The sequence below is a fragment of the Physeter macrocephalus genome, chromosome 5 (assembly GCF_002837175.3).
Source record: "Physeter macrocephalus isolate SW-GA chromosome 5, ASM283717v5, whole genome shotgun sequence".
NCBI lineage: Eukaryota > Metazoa > Chordata > Mammalia > Artiodactyla > Physeteridae > Physeter > Physeter macrocephalus.
The window spans coordinates 22,855,995-22,874,036 of record NC_041218.1 but is presented as its reverse complement, the minus strand read 5'-3'; the positions used below and the strand labels follow the sequence as shown (position 1 = coordinate 22,874,036).

Here is an 18,042-nt window from a genome sequence, read left to right as displayed (position 1 = left end):
ATTTAAATGATCAAAATTTAACTTCTAAGAGTTCCAATTTATTTCTTTTAAAATAAATGTATTATCATCTTGCATATCTCAGGACAGTAATTGTACCTAATCTAAGGTTTTATTCTATTTAATTTGTCAACTCTTTTTCTTTGGGTATGAGTTCTGCTTGTCACATTAATAACTTTTTCATGTTTGAGTCTTGGTTTTGTGCTCATTTGCCTTTATTTGAGAGTCCTTGTTAGCCTTCCTGTGAATTTTACATATGTTTATTGCAGCAGGTCTCCGCTGACTGTGGGTAGAGATGGAATGTGCAGTGAGATAGAGTGTACCAATTGCCAGACTTCTTTAGTGTCTGTCCCCTCTTTTTCCTGGGATTTAATATCCACCCAGGGCTCTGTCCTGTCTTTCTGATCCAAGGGTTTATACTCATTGTTCCTACCTGGGGAGTGACACCTTTCTTATTTGATGCCACTGTTCCCATCTAGGAGCAAATTATGTACCTCTATTTTATAATGCTTGAACCAAAATGGTAAATTGTGGGAGAGGTTGACCTGCTTTGTAACTTCCATGCCACCCCCTAACCAGTTATGCTGTAAATTCTATAAATTATTTCAGTTCTTTCTGCTGTCTTCCACCTCTGGGCTTAGTTTACTCTGAGGGCTTTTCAGATCACTTGCAGTAGCCTTCTACTCGGGGTGTATAGCGCTGTGGTTTCCTTCTTTAAGCTGATTCTGTCAGTCGTACATCTTTCAGTGATTGATTTAGACCATTTCTTGCTTTCTTTTGATTATAGTGGTTTTTTTTTTTTAATGGCTTTTGTGTTACTTGTGGGGCTTTGGGGAGAGGGGAGCTTGCTTGCAGTGTGCTCAGCCTATCATCTTGACTGTCAATGACTATGTCATATTTATAGTGAACTAAATAAAAAGGAAAAATGGAAAAGCTAGCAAAAAATAAAATATTGATGAAATGATTGAAAAAATTATGGTTTTTGTTTTGAAGAGTATAAGCAATCATAAATGAACATTGGCATTCAAATATATAAAAATTAAAGCTTCAAGAACAAAACTTCGGAATATATTTACATGAAATTGGAGAGGCATATATATGCTATGTTGCCGGTTTCTCTTTTTTTCTGCTCTTTGGCTGAAGGAAGAAAACATGGACTCTGAAGTTAGTGCCTACTTTGCGTGAATAACCTCTGTAGAGTCAACATTAGCCTGTGCCTGTGACAGACTTACGTTGGTTGCTGAGAGAAAAGTAGGCCAAAGATGTTTGACAGAGCTCTGAGAAAACATCAAAAAGGATTTTTGATTACGACTTTGGTTCAGTAATTTTCAGTTTTACTCCCTCACTGTTATCTAAATTTGTTTTATATTTTTCCATTATAAAACAATATATGTCTTATAATTTTTGGATAATATAAAAGGGGTGATAATCCTCAACCTGAATCATAACCACTGTTAATACTTTGGTATGCTTCTTTACAGTATTTTCTTATCATAGCTTAAAAAAAAATTAAAGTAATATGGTATTGTTTTTTTTTCCAGTCCAAAAGTAATGCCTACTCAATGAGAAAGCTTGGAAAATAAACACCAGAACTAAGGAGAAAAAAACAAAATTACTCATAATAACTGCCCAAAGATAACCACAATTAAAATTTGATGTATATCCTGCCTGTATTTTTCATGAATATATACTTTTTTCTTTGTTGATGTGGTATCATGCACTGCTACTATTTTGTACCTTGCACCTTTCATTTGCAATATATTGTGAATGTTTTCTCATGTTAGTAAATATTCTTGTATGTACTTTTTTTAGTGGTGCGTAGACTATGAATATATTTAAATATGTTTATTTAGCATACTTAACCATCTCCCTAGCGTTGGACACTGAAAGTGTTTCTAATTTTTTACCATTATAAATAATATCGCAGTGTGTATCTTTGTCCATACATCTTTCCATGCATCTATGATTATTTCTTTAGGAATAAATTCCTAGAAGTGGAATAGCTGGGTCAAAGGGTATGTACATTTTAATGCTTTTGATACATAAAAATGTCAAATTTTAAGCTAATCACTTGTTATATTCTGTCTTGTATTGCTATCTAATTGTTTTATGTGTTTGTCTTGTCTCCCTAATTAGAAAATAAACTTCTTGAGGGCAAGGGAAGTTTCTTATACATCTTATGTATCCTTTGATAGTGTGGTTGACAATGTTGGACTTATGAGTGATCGACAAATATTGTATTGATTTAAAGCTGTGCTTCTCCAGTCTTTGGATGTCATAAACCTATAAATTTAAATAATGTATATTTTGGGGATACACATAGGCTTGCAAATTTTTTATTTTTCCAAGAAAGAATATTAAAAAACAAAATCAAGTACCATTTTCTATCACCTTCATCTCTTAAAATAAAGGATTATTTAATAACAAAATTTCCTAATTTCTGAAAAAAGGACAGACTTTTTTTTTTTTTTTTTTCTTTTTTGCGGTACGTGGGCCTCTCACTGCTGTGGCCTCTCCCGGTGCGGAGTACAGGCTCCGGACGGGCAGGCTCAGCGGCCATGGCTCACGGGCCCAGCTGCTCCGCTGCATGTGGGATCCTCCCGGACCGGGGCACGAACCCGTGTCCCTTGCATCGGCAGGCGGACTCTCAACCACTGCGCCACCAGGGAAGCCCAGGACAGACTTTAAAATGGAACATTTTAGTATTTAAAAAATCTCATTGCCTTGTCCATATTTTTCTCATTTTGTGTTGGACTGGTGAATCTTCACCTTAGCCCACCAGTGGTCTGTAGACCAGCATTTGGGAACTACTGATTTAAAAGACTTGGAGGATTAATAGATAAACCCTTTTGCAACCCTTTTGCAAAATAATTCTTTCCCTTGCTCACGAGTCTGTCTCCGCCACTATATTAAGTATACATGTGCAGGTAATGCTATTTCATTACACTGAATTTATGTATCTCTATGTACAAGTGCTATAGTAAACAGACCAGACCTTGCTGATGAGCATCTCAGATATTTCCAATTGCCAAAACCAAAAACTTATGCTTTCCAAGGAATTTGAGACAGGTTAAGTGTGGTATAGTAGAAAAAAGGCAGGTGTTAAGAGTCAAACTGCCCAGGCTTGACTCCTGGCTTTGGCATTGTCACTTAATTTTTTTTTAGCTTCCTTACTTGTAAAATTAAGATGATAATATCTTCCTCAAAGTGTTTTTATAGCCCCTGTTATAGCAATTACTTCACTGTAATGTAATTATTAGTTTAGGCATCTGCCTTCCTCACAAGACCATGAGTTCTTGAGGCTAGGAGTCATATCCTTTGGCTACCGTGGAGCCTAGCCTAGGGCTCAAGGCATAGCAGGTGCTTAATGAAATGACTGTTGAATCCATACAGGGTTGTTGTGAGGATCAAATGAGATAATACTTGTAGAAGCTCCTTGTAAACTTTAAATTCTATACCAGTGTTAATTGTTAATTGTTAATTATTTTTATTGTTAATTGTTTTTATTGCTTGTAAGAGCTGTCTATGGGAGCTATCAAACCTTTGGGAAGAGACAAAATTATCCCATTTAACACTTCTACTGTGCTTTGCATTTTTCTTCTATGTTATAAGAAAACAAGTTTTAATTGGGGTTAATGTGCAGTTAATTTGCTTCCTGTGAAGGCAGAGGAATTTCCTTTTTTTTCTCCCCCCACAGTGGAAGTGTCACGATATTAAATGTTTGTTTTATTTGGTTGCTACCACAAAATTTTAATTATAGCAAGATCAGCTTATTTCATATTTAAAGAATGGTACCCATTGCTTTATCGTCTTAACCATATAACTGATAAAAGAATACCAAACCTGGAAGAGAACAGGAGCCTACGTTATGCCAAATTAATTTTAGTCAGAGCTCCCTTTTTAACATTCACTGACTTGTAAAAATGTCATCGTTTCTAATCTGTTTATAAAGCTCCTGGTGAATTTTTGCCACAAGATGGCATTGGTGATTATTGAATGCATGTCTATTGAACCAGAATTCCGAAAAATGGTGCACATAATTGTTCTTATTCTTTTGGGGATGAGTTGAAAACCTTCATCACTGCTTATATATTAATTAAATTTTGTTTTGACTTCCAAAACAGGGTTAAATGCTACTTTACATCACTTCTTTCTGTATTCAAGTATTGTTTTGTTTCCTGTTTTTCTGTCTTTATAACTACAGTTACTATGTATTATTTGCCATGTGTTGTATGTGTCTGACTTATTGCTGATAATTGTGGTAACAGGTAAGAAGAAAATACGATGGGACCCAGTTAGGAGGCGCTTCATTCAGTCCTGTCCCATCATAAGGATCCCTAACAGGTTTTTGAGAGGTGGGTGATAACTAGCAAGAGATCTGTGCTTCATATGGGTTAAAGGGAACTTTGAATGAATTTTCTAAACTCAAAACTCTGGTTTTTAAAAATTGTCTAAACAGCTAAAATTGGATGAAAGAAAATCTAGAATTTAATTTTAAACCTGTGCTTCATAGTGACCACTGTTGGAATTGTAATTATAAGTTTTAGGAAGTTAGAATCACTTAATATGTATTAGGTGGTAGAAATAAATCATCTCATTGATGTCAGTATTATTCCACTGTAAACATATTAAAAAGAACTTTGAATAATTTATAAAATATGGGGTATGGGAAATAATTTTCTAAATGTGATTTTAAGAAAGAAATAAAATTTATGTGACTATAAAACTAAAAACCTCTTATGTCAGAAACCATAAATAAAAAGATAAAAGGGGGAAATATTTGTAACAAATGGTTAATATCATGAATATATAAAGAGCTCTTATAAATCAATAGTTTAAAAGCAAATACCCACTAGAAAAATAGGTAAAAGAACATGAATAATCAATTTGTAAAAAAGAAAGGTCAATAAATATGAACAATTGTTTATTTTCACTATTGTTATAAACATAATTAAAATAATAAGGTCATCATTTTTACCTATTAGATTGACAAAGACTAAAAATAAGAATACTCAGTGTTGCAAGGGTATGGGGAAATGAAGCTCATATATTGAAGGAAGTGTAAATTTGACACAGCCTTTCTGGATTTAATTTGGCAATATGTATCAAAAGCCTTGAAAATGTTCACATCCTTTGACCTAGTAATTCTTACTTTTAGAAATGTTTCATTCTTTCTATTTTTTACTTCTTCTAGTAAAACATACTCCCTACTGAAAAAAGAAAATCTCAGAAGAGGATTGAAAACTCTGGCTCATACTATTTTTCTAGATATAATAAATTGTCAGACAAGCGTTATTAATGTTATAGTTTAGACCTTATTATTTATAAGCCAGTGTATCTAATTTTGACTGAAGAGATTATTTAAAAAAAAAACAAAAAGACTAGAAAAAAGACCTGCAGCAGCTAAAGATGTTTCTGTATCTAGTGCCTAACCTATTTTTAGTGGCCAAGGTCCAGATCATTAAAAAAATAAAATCTAGCCTAAATGGGTCAAGATAAGATACTTAGGGTGCTATGCTACCCTTTATTTTATTTTATTTTATTTTATCATTTGGCCGCGCCATGTGGCTTGTGGGATCTTAGTTCCCTGACCAGGGATTGAACCCGGGCCATGGAAGTGAAGAGACCAAGTACTAACCACTGGACCTCCAGGGAATTCCTGCTGTGCTACCTTTTAGCATAAATAATTTTATTGATAGAAACTAATAGGTAATTTTAGTGTTATGTGACAAAAAAACCATTGTGCACACGTAGCCAAGCAGTACATCTAATTTGACAAAATTTTTTCTTTTTTCTATTTAAAAATTAGAATGCTAATTTTTTGATTTACAATGAGAAGGCTAACTTGGGGGCTGACTAAATTTAAGTATAATTAAGAAATTGTTTAATTAGGATGTAAAATTCAATATAATACCAGTTTTGTACAAATATAAACATAAAAAACAAAGGAAATAGTGAAATAACATTATATCTGGATGGTGGGATTTTATTTTTTTATATTCTCTGTTTTTCAATATTTTAATCATGGAAAAAAGAGATTAGCACAGGTAAGTTTCATATCTTTGGTTATTTTCGAAAGCCCTAAATTGCCTCAAAAAATTGCTGAGGAAGATGGTCTCTGACAGTGCTGAGAAGAGTGAGGCGGGAGTAAACTCAGCATTAGCAACAGCAGGATCACCAGTGACCGCTTCTAAATCAGTGGCCTTGTCTTAGTCCTCACCTTCTTTGACCTGTTTGTAGTGTTTGATCTGTTGACCACCTGTACCTTCTTAAAGTTTTCTCTTCTTTTGGGTTATACTTTGCTGTACAATCTGAGATGTTTTCTTCCTGCCTCTTTGATTGTTCATTCTGTTTCCTTTACTGGCTTCTTTCTTCCTACTCGCTAAAGATGGGTATTGCTCCAACGTTCTGTCCTCTCCATTATCTCCTTTGGTTATCTCATCAGATTTCACAGACTTAACTAACCTCGTTCGTTCGTTTGTTCATGCTTTCATTCTTTCAGTATTTTTTGATTGCCTCCTGTGTAACAGGCTTTGTGCTAGTTCAATCATCTAGATTATAGAGAATCAAGTGAAGAAACAATTACAGAATAATTTGAGTGTAATTCTTTGTGATAAGTGTCCTGATGAGTTAGTGTGGTATGGGAGCACACAGAAGAGGTACCTGACTCAGCATGTGGGAAGGACAGGGGAAGATAAGTAGCCATCAGGATGACTTTTCAGAAGAGATGTATGGAGTAGTCTGAGTATGTGTTTACAGGGGAAGGTTGGAACATCTCAAACCACAAGGACCAAACAGCTTAAATAAAGGCAGTTAGGCAAAACAGAGCACGGTCTTTCAGAGGACTGTAGGAAGTTCGGCAGAGTGGGAAAGAGTGTGGAAAGAAGAAGCTGGAGAGGGCCCAGATCAAGTGGAGCACCACCCAAGGGGAGTTTTCAGGATCAGTTTATTTAATTAATGAAGAGATTTAATTGGAAGACCAGTTAGGGTTATTAGAGTTATCAAGGAGAGAAATGATAGAGGCTGCAACTAAGGTAGTTATATTTAGTAGGAATAGAGAGTAGGTAGTTGATTTGAAATATAAGGAAGTGGAATTAGATGAGACTTGATGACCAATTCAGGAGGAGGAGGGAAAAGTCAAGAAAGCTTCCAGCTTTCTGTGTGGACCATTTTCTCTTTAGCAGGTATTATATAGATGGATGGAAGAACAGATTGAGGGAAAAGATGATAAATTCAGTTTAATCTCCCCAAGCCAATAATAGCATATCCTTGAACACTCAGTCTATGAGTTATTTCTAGAGAAACCTCCTTGGAAGGCTTGTCTCTTTGCTTTGATTGCACCCTCTGTGTATCTGCCTGTATCATAACACTTACCACACTGAATTATAGTCATTTGTTTACTTATTCCTGCCTGCCATAGACTGTAAGCTCTGTAAGGGCAGGGACAGTGGGACAGTGCCTTTCATTTCTTCATTTATCTCCAGTTTGTAGCACAGTGCATGTAGTAGGTATATCATATGTATTTGAGTTGAACTGAATTATTTGTAAGGCTGCTGTCAGGGAATAGGATGGGACTAAAATTTTAGTACATTCTCAACTTCTCTCTGGTGGTGGTGACAGTAAACTAATAAGTTGCTGAGAATACGAAAGTGCTATTTAGTGTTTCCTTAGATTTTTCAAACAACTTATCTATACTTTTGAAATTGCCACTTTCAAGCCTCTCGTTTTGGGACTCCTACACGTTATCTCTTTTGATTCTGATTAAACAGTTTCATAGGGCTCATTTTCTGTCGCTAGATTCCTTCGCTAGATCCTGTATGTTCTCTAAAAGATGTTGCTACCCATTATAAGTGGTGTGAAAACAGTATCAGTGTAGTGAAAACAGTGTGTTTTCATTACAAAATGATAGACCGATTACACCCATTCACCCTCCCATACTTCTCACTTATTACTGAAAATTACAAAGCAGACCTACAAAAAAGAATGAATCATAATTATATTGAAAAACAGAAAAGGGAGGCTTTGAAGCCAGATTACCTATGTCTGAATCCAGGCTCTGCCATTTATCAACTGTGTGACTTTAGACAAGTTGCTTATTCTTTTTTTTTTTTTTGCCTCAGTTTCCTCATCTGTAAAATTAGCATGATGATAATAGTACCAACCTCCTAGGTTTGTTGTGAGTATCAAGAGAGGTAATATGTGCAAAGCACTTAGAAGAGTTTTTACGTTTAGCCAATGTTTTTTTTTTCCATAATTGAAAACTTTTATTTATCAGAAACAAAGTCAGCATAACAAGCCAAATTAATTGCCTTAACTCTAGCTTGTCAACTAGCTAAAGACCAGGATAACAAATATTTATACTGACAGTCTGTTTAGCCAATGTTGACTTAATGTTAGCTGCTGTCATTCTTGCTATTATAATACCAGAAAATTTGAGGAATTTCAGGGTAACAGAAAGCAGTTGGAATTCTAATGATTGAGAAACCAGAACAGAATAAAATGCAACCCCAAATAGGTATTCCTGCTGCATGCTGGAAATCAGATAATTTCTTAAAGAGCTCCTTTCCTGAAACTCAAGCCTAGAATCAGCAAGTGGAGGAGGAGGGAGCAGGTAGGGGGAAGATGGAACATCAGGGCAAATAATTAAGGGACTGCCTTCAGAACGGTTATTTCTCCTACTTCTCTCCCTCCCTCCCTGGCAATGGCATTAGTTCTAAGATAAAGCTCCAAGAACAGTTCTTCAAGCAAAGTAGGGGATTTGTTTAGGGGAGGGTTGAACAGGCAGTGCTTTCATGGACTGGGATTGGAAAGAGTGTACGCACAAAGCAGAGCTTTAGGTAATGGATCTCCACAATAGATTGGATGAGGAGGGTGGAATAGGGGGAGGAGAAGGAAGCAAACTCCACCAAGGACTGATGTACATTAAATGACCATGCTAGCAAAATGCAGCCTTCCTTATTTTAGAAAAACTGCTTTTTCTCCACTTCTAAAGAGAAACCTGTCTGTGAGTGTACCACTTACCTGCAGACACCCATAATCAAACACATCTCCCATTTGGAGGTTTGGAGACAGAGTAATACAACTGTGGAGGAAATTCATTATCTCTTAGAATACTAATCAATGTAGTCCTTCACTTATTAATATGAATCAGTGATCAAGGCTTACCAGACATTTGAGGGAAACTAAACTTGTTCTGATCACAGCAGGTTTCCTCAGAGTCAAGAGAGAATTGGGTCCACAAATAAAAAGACAACTGCCGTGCAAAAAAAAAAGGAATGGTTAAGGAATTAATTCCATGTTGAAACTTGCTGAAATAAAGATGCAGTTGGAGGATTAAATAATACACAGGCTTAAGACCAATTTTTACAAAAATAAAGTAGAGGAAATTTACAGACCGCAAAGCAAGAGGACAAAAAGAGAAAGTACATGAGGAAAATTATACTTTGAGGGTAGATCTAAGTGATCCAATATCCATTTTATAGAGTTACATAAGGAAAGACTGTGGAAGAGAGAAAATAAAGAAATAAAGAATATTTCCCTATGCTGAAGAAAGACTCTCGAGTTTTCAAGTATAAAGGGCCCACCAAGGAACAAGCTAGAAAAATGTAAAAGCAAAAAGCATCTATCTGTACATTACTGAACTACTTATGATTCCAGAGATAGAAAACAGGCTACATAGAAAGACTCAAGACTGAGATTTCTCACCTGCAACATAGTTTGCTAGAAGATAAGTGCCTTCAGTGTTCTGAGGGAAAATTATTTTGAACACAGAACTGTACCCAGCCTCACTAATATTTAAATGTTTAAATGGAGGTCAAAATAAATAAGAACTCTGAAAGTTTATGAACACACCCTTTTTGAGAAAATTACTTGAAGAGTTGTTCCCAGTAAAATGAAAAACAAATCCAAGAAAGGAAGGTTTGGGCACAAGAAGCAGTAGTGTATGAAAAAAGCAGAAAAACTTAGAGTTGTGTCTAAATACAGGGACTGTGAAGCCTGGTATAATTGATAAGAAAAGTTTTCTCAATATATAGAAGAATAATATAAATCACTATAGTATATGTGTATGTATATATATAACATTCTGTAACTAACATTTCAGATGATTTAAACAAACTGGGGATAGGAAGAAAGTAAACCTCTGCTAAAGATCTTAAAATTTTTCATTTTAGAATTTCTAGGTATAATATATGCTTATAAAAATTCAAATAATATGGAAATATATAGGGTAAAAAATGAATGTCCTTATCTCAAGCATATATAACAAATTTGTATAAATCAATAAGAAAAAGACATCTCAGTACAAGAATGTATAAAGGGCTTGAGCAGGCACTTCCCAAAAGGATCAATCCAGTTGGCCAACAAACATGAAAAGGTGCTCCACCTCACTAGTAATGAGATAGATGCATATTAAAACCACAGTGAGCTAGGTCTACAAACTCACAGGAATTGCTAAATTAAAGACTGATGATACTAATACTAAATATTTTGTAACCAGTTTGGCCTTTATCTAGTAAACGTAAAGATCTCCATATATTATGACTCAGAAATTCCATTTCTACATTTATAGCCAACAAATATGGGCCCCTGTACACCTGAAAACATGTACAAAAATGTTTATAGCAGCATTAAGAGCCACTAATTTGAACAACCCAAATGTCCATTCACGCAACTTAGACTGGATAAATTGTGGTATATATTCATACAAAGAAATACTATTTGGCAGTGGAAATGAACAGACTACCTCTAACCCCAGCAACGTGGATAAATCTCAGAAATATGATTTTGAATGAAAGATCCCATAAAGGAAACATACTATATCATTCTATACAAATACACTTCAAAACTAGGCCCAAATAAACAATATTGTTTAGGGATGCATACTTAGGTATAATAAAGCTATTAAAAGAAAGCAGGTTTTGTGATTGCCATAAAAATCAGGAAATAGGTTTCCTCTGGAAGTGAAGGCGGTGGGATGGAGAGGGTTGTGATCAAAAGGGGCAGGTAAGAGGGCATCTGTGTGCTGGCAGTAGTCTATTTTTTGACCTGGATGATGACGACATGTTACCTTTCTGATAATTTGTTAAACTATACATTTATAATTATGTATGTTCCTATACATGTGTTATATTTCACAATAAAAGAGGTTAAATTAAAAAAGCAGGTCCCATTTCGCATCTTTACTCCTCACCGTATTCCCCTTTCCAGAAGTAACCACTGTTAATAGCCAAATTTCTTTCCAGACGTGGTTTACTCTTACTGTTGTTAGAGAAATACAAATTTATGGGTTTTTAAAAAATATTAGGGGTAATACTATGTAGATCTCCCTAGGGAAAAAGGAAAGGGGAAAAAAGAAAGCTTGATTATTTCAGTAAAATTAGAAAAGTGAGAAAATGAAATAATAAGAAAGAATGGTTAAAATATATATATATATGATGGCAGGGATAAATCTAAATAAAAATAGAAATTAAGATCAAATTGGGTTTATCTGTGGAATGTATTTAGTACTTTAAAAGGTTAAAAGAAACAGTTTGCTTTTTCTGTTATCAAAAGCATTTAATAAAATTTGATACTCTGTGTTCATTTTATTAAAATGCATCAAGCTATACTCTTATGATATATATACTTTTCTATACATACATTTTAATAAAGACTTTATTTTAAACCATTCCTGGTTAAGAAAAAAATTTGTAGGCATCCAGGAATGAAAGAAATTTTATTTTACTGATAGACTATCTACAAGAAACCAATAGCAAATATCATATATAATGGTGAGACATTACCAATATCCTCATTAAAAATGTAAAAAACAAGACAGAAATGCCCATTATCATCTCCACTATTCAACCTTGTTCTGGAGGTTTCAGCCAATACAATGAAGAAAAAAATAAAAGGTACATATATTGGAAAGAAAGAGCTGAAAGTTATCTTTAATAACAGGATATGATTGTCTAATGTAAAATTCAAGATAATTAACTGATGATAACTAATATTAGAGTTTAGAAAATTAGCTGGATAAAATTTAAACTTGCAAAGATAAATTACTTTCCTGTATATTAACAAGCAATTAAAAAATAAAAGAGATATCTATTCACAGTTATATAGAAAATTAAAAGGTACTTAGGAATAAAAAACAAGAAGAAAACAATGGAACTATACTGATAATATCAAAAAGATGAGGATAAATGGCTAGAGACTATATTCCTTCATGGGTCATCTCAAGTAAAATCCTCAAGGGACTTGCTTAAAATTTAGTTTTAAATTTTAGTCTGACATAATTTCAGACTTACAGAGAAGTTATAAGAATGGTAAAAAAGATTGTCCTGTATTCACCCAGGTCCCCCAGATGTTAACATTTGATCACATTTGCTTTATCCTGCTCCCTCTCTCTCTCCTCTCCTCTTCCCTTTCTCCCCTCGCTATCTGTAATACATATGCATATACATATTGTTTTTCTGTTTGAACCACTTGAGATTAAGCTGCAGACACTATGCTCCTTTACCCCTAAATATTTTGATGTTTGTTCCTGGAAAACAGATATTCTCTATGTATCTGCAGAGCAAGTACCAAAATTGAGAAATTAACACTATTAACACTATAAATAATGGATTAAATTAACATTATCATCAGATTTACAGACCTCATTTCAGATTTTGCCAATTATTCCAATAATGTCCTTTAGAATAAAATAAAGTCCCAGAATCATGTGTTGCATTCAGTTCTCTTATATCTTTAGCCTTGATATTTTTGAACAGTAGGGACTAGTCATATTGTAGAATTTCTTTTAGTTTTGGTTTGTCTTGTGTTTTTTCATGATTACGTTCAGCTTATACATTTTTGGCTGGAATACTGTGGAAGTAATACTGTGTTCATTTCACTGCACATGATGTTGATTTGTCCCTTTACTGGTGATGTTAACTTTGATCACCTGGATACGATGGTGTCTGCCCAAGGGGCCTCTTACAGATTTTAACAAACTGATTCTAAAACCCAGTGCAAGAGTAAATGGGGAAAAATAGCTAAGAAGTTTTTGTAAAAGAGTAACAAAGGGGAATTTGCCCTACTAGATGTTGATAGATACTTCAGAGCTGTTGTAATTAAAACGGTGTGGTAATGGTACAGGAATCAATAAATAAACAGTGGGACTGAACAGAGCACAGAAGCCCAGGCCGATATGTAGTGACAGCTGTCTCAAGTATGCTTTGCTCAGCACTTGAAACTAACTCATGGTAACACCAAAGTCTGTCAAAGCAAGTTTCTTTTACTGCTGCCAACTTAGACTTAAGATTACTCTGCCCTAAGAAGCCAGATCTTTATATATGAATCTCATACAATGTATGGAGTCTCTGTGGTAGGAGATGCTTACATAACCAAGAATATTGTGTGCTGCTGTGGATGGATGGCCTTTGCCTGAGCAGCTTGGACTCTGGGAGTAGTAAAACGGTCTACGTACCAGTCAGGGATGGGAACCAGCTGGCCCAGTCTTCCCTGGCTTTCCTTTCCAGGCTTCCAGGTGTACAATTGAAGACCTGTCTTCTCAGGTAGAGGTAATGCTAGGCTTTATATTTGGAAAGAAGGGACCAGTTAAGTTAAACTGAATTTATCATTTAGGCTGTATGATATTTATAACTAGTTAATACTTTTAGCAATAAAGGTTTTAATTTTTTTTTTTTTTACAATGGCCTTATCACAAATGTTTGATAGCACATCTAGAGGTGGCTAAATCTTGTGATAGGCTTTTTAAGCAAAAATGTTATACGCTACTTTATTTGTAAGCTTTCGCATTTAAGATTGTGTGATGTGTCTTGATTGTGTGCATTCTTAAAGAGCAATAGATTTTGTGTCCAAGGTGATTAGACCTGGATATTGGGATTTTACTAATTCTACTCTAGAACATGTCAATTTGGTATACGATAAAGGTGGAATTTCAGTTCAGTGTAGAAGGGATGACTTTCCATAAGGGGTTTAGGGACAATAGCCTATCCATTTTGAAGGAAATATTAGAGCCCTACCTCATAAAATACACAAAAATATGTTCTGAATGTATTCAGGTTCTGAATATTAAAAAATCAAAACTAAAAAATTGTTAGAAATAAATAAGAATAGTAATTTTATAATGATGCAGAGCTAAATGAGATGTAAAGCAAATGAGCCTTTTGTTGTTGTTGCACAGGAGCCTTAAAAGAAAAGATTGAGAGATTCAATTACACAGAAACTTCCATATAGTAAAAGGTACCATAAACAAAATTAAAAGCCCAATGGCATGCTGGGAGAAAGAAATAGAATAAATAAATAATTTCTACAATTCTGTGAGAAGACAACATAATAGATAGGAAAGTGGACAGGGGATATGATCAGGCAATTCCCCAAAGAAGAAATACAAATGGGCCAATAAACATGTGAACTAGTAAAAATCAGGGAAATACAAAGTAACCTGACACCCATCAGATTGGCACAAACTAAAAAGGTTGAAGAGGGCATAAAGGAATAGGCACTACCATACACTATTGCTGGGGGTATAAATAGTTGCAGTCTTTTCGGAAAGCAATATGGCTCTATAACAGTATTATATCTGTAACAATTTTTTTGTGGGGGGGCTGCCTTGGGTCTTCATTGCTGCGCGTGGGCTTTCTCTAGTTGTGGTGAGCGGGGGCTAGGCTACTCTTCGTTGTGGTGCACAGGTTTCTCACTGTGGTGGCTTCTCTTGTTGCGGAGCATGGGCTCTAGGCGCGCGGGCTCAGTAGTTGCAGCACGTGGGCCCTAGAGCTCAGGCTCAGTCGTTGTGGCGCACAGGCTTAGTTGCTCCGCGGCATGTGGGATCTTCCTGGACCAGGGATCGAACCCGTGTCCCCTGCATTGGCAGACAGATTCTTAACCACTGCGCCACCGGGGAAGTCCCCTATCTGTGTCAGTTTTAAGTGTATATTCCTTTGACCCCAGAAATTCTGTTTCCAGAAATTTTTAGACATTTGCATATAAATCTGCGTAAAGAAAGCTTTGTTACAAAATTATTTGTAACGGTAATAACATTGGTGCAACCTCATCATTGCCTTATCTCTGACAGCTTCTTTCTTCCTTTGGCCTGCAAACTAAAGCCCATGTCCCTGGTTACAGTAAGCTCTGGCTGGCTTCCTGGGGTAAAGAGCAAGTGTGCTCATCATTGTGACATGATGAGCACCCTGAAGCAAAAAGATGGCTCAGTTACCACAGGTACATATTCCCTCAGCTGCATGTTCCCTTCTGGGTATTGAGTTCACCTCTGCATACAGGTTCAGTTTTAATTTTTGACTTCTGCATTTTCTAATTGGAGTTCCTCAATCAGGTAACCTAATTCTGTGGCTCATTTTATTAGTAGCAAGTACTTTTTAGGAAAGTGGGGTTTGCACATGGAGAATTTGGGACAAGATTCAGAGAGCTACTTTAAGAATCTAAAACCCAGTTAAGTTTTGGTCAAGGTTGAGGAGCCTATGCTATATTCTTCATAATGAAAATTAATGTGTAGTCTCCATGACATTAACCCTGATAAATCCCCATGATTTATTCAAAATAAAATATGGCTTTCTAATATGTTAGTCACTCTTGGGCTATAAATATGTACAAAGAAATCTTTAGTTACTGACTAAAGAGAAAGAATAGTTACCTCTTTACTCCTAGCTATAAGACTTCTTGACAGGATGTTTAATATTTATCAAACGTTGATCAGATGCTCTTTACCCAGCAGTTTAATTTGCATAGATAATGCCATTATTTACAGAAGCCAGCAATTGAGCTAGACAAGCGCTTTTGATAGACATATTACGTGAGCCACAAAACTTTAAATTTTCTAGTAGCCACATGAAAAAAGTAAAAAAATAGGTGACATTAATCTTAATTTTTATTTGATTCAAGAGATCTAAAATGTCATTTCAACCTATATTCAGATATAAAAATTAGTAACTTTATATTTTTTTTTGGATACTAAGTGTTTGAAATCCAGGGGATATTTTACATTTAAAGCATAGCTCAGTTTGAACCAGTCTTATTTCAGATGCTCAGGAGTCATATGTGGCTAGTGACCACTGTGTTGGACAGCGCAGGACTAGACTGTAAGCTCCAGGGGACAGAAAGAGTAATGGTCTTACCATTGTATCCTCAGCAACTAGTACAGTACCTGGTATGTAGCAGGCGTCCAGTAATATTTTTGGCTTAATGAATGAATGAATTAGTGGGTAAATATAAAATCATCTTTCATTGACTCCTCAACCTTTAATCCATGTGAGTTACGTTTGTCTCAAAAATAGTTGGCAGTAAACTTAGAATGGAATGTCTTCTCTGTTGTACAGTCATTTAGAGAAAATCCTGGAATATACTGTATGTCTTTTCATATTTGCCCAAAAGCAGTTTCAAAAAGTATCTTTTGGCTCCAGGTAATAAAGCAAATGACATTATAGAGATTCTTAGAGTTCCTGTCTGTTGACCACAGCAACTCAACTGTTAAGTTTTTTTCTTAAAATTTGTCTTGCTAATTCTTAGAAACATTTGTGTTTTGAGAAGACCATTGCATAATCCAACCCCTGTCCCCCAAATTGTATCTCTCTTAATCACAATATCAAAGTCCACTGAGAGCTCTATACTGTTTTGATCATCCCTGTTACTGTTAACTTTGACCTGAAGTTAGTATCAGTGAAACTTCTAGTGTCTGTTATATATCTCTGTTTTAGGTGTTGTGGGTGATACAGGCTAATTGCTGTACATGATTTTTGCCCTTTAGAAACTTATAATTATTTGGAGAAGAAAAATAAATATTAACGAAATGAGTAGAAAAAAATTAAATTTGTTCAGTGTTTTCTGTGTGCCTTAGGTTTGGTAATAGAAAGGTGAATGCAAATAATTCCTCTTCCCTCAAATAGCTTATAGCCTCCTGGGAAGATACATATATTATTAACCAAAAAACATTTTAACATAATAGCAAGTATAATAAATCTGTAAAGTACAGGAATAATAATCCATTCATACAAATGAAGAAGCTAAGACTCAGTGAGGGTCAGTGACTTGCTCAAGGAAGCAGTTAGAAAGAACCTGGATTCAAATCTAGATATTTGTAGAAGTTATTGCTCTTTCTTCCACACCACATTTTCTGTGTTTCAAGATTTTTAGAAAGAGAAATTGAGTTCACTTCAGGTAAATCACAGCTTGTGAGTAAATTTCCTAAGTGATTATAGTTTGCCTAAAATTATATTTATTATGTATTTACATAGTTATGGTGTAATCATTAATTGTCCATGTCTGTCCTATTATTTGAGTGGTATGGTACTGAATTGTAAGGGCTGTAGGTTTTTTCTTTTCTTGGCCACACTGCGCAGCTTGCAGGATCTCAGTTTCCCGACCAGGGATTGAACCCAGGCCACGGCAGTTAAAGCCCAGCATCCAAACCACTAGGCCACTAGGGAATTTCCAGGCATTGAAGGCTAGGTAGACCAGGCCAAGAGCTAAGGGAAGGACTCGGCTTTCTAAGCAGAGAGACAGACTTAAACAGGCAGGAGTGTGAGGGATCAGGAAAGGCTCTGAATTGCTGTTTGAGGGCTTCAAGCTCGAGCAGTAAGGAGCCATCAAAGATTCTCAGGACCAACAGGTTGGACTTGAGTGATTGGGTGATTCGTGGTTTGTTCGTCTGGTTTTTAGTTTTTCTAGCTCTGTGCAATTTCTTTTCAGTTCTTGTTTAAAAACATACTGTAGGAAGTGGGATTTTGATTTTAAAATATAAATATGTGAGGCCTATATTAGGCTGGTGATAAATGTTTATATAATGAATGTTTATTAGGTGTCCAGCATTGTCATAAATATTAATATTATACTAGTATCTATTCCTAATATATGAAAGTAGATAAATCTGTAGGATAACAGACGACCATAGTAGCTTATTCCATCCAGTGTGTATTTAAGCATCTTTGGTTCTGTAGCTATATAAGGGTTTGTGTAGACTGGTGTAAAAATTGTAAGGATAATAGAAGTAATATAAATTTCGGGGTTTTTTACTCTAAAATAATATTGAAGTAACTTTTAGTA

General features: G+C 35.2%; 1 protein-coding gene across 6 annotated transcripts in view; it reads left to right on the top strand.

Annotated features, from left to right (window-relative positions):
• The window catches only part of KLHDC10 (kelch domain containing 10), a 60,932-nt gene that overhangs the window by 25,253 nt on the left and 17,637 nt on the right, over nucleotides 1–18,042 (top strand). For 4 of the 6 annotated variants that reach the window (XM_055084839.1, XM_055084838.1, XM_024128267.1 and 1 more), the window contains exon 2: nucleotides 4,266–4,352. The exons of the other annotated variants lie outside the window; for them this stretch is intronic. In XM_055084839.1, the coding sequence (XP_054940814.1) occupies nucleotides 4,266–4,352 (87 nt within the window). The remainder of the gene's footprint in view (nucleotides 1–4,265; nucleotides 4,353–18,042) is intronic. 6 annotated transcript variants of the gene reach the window in all.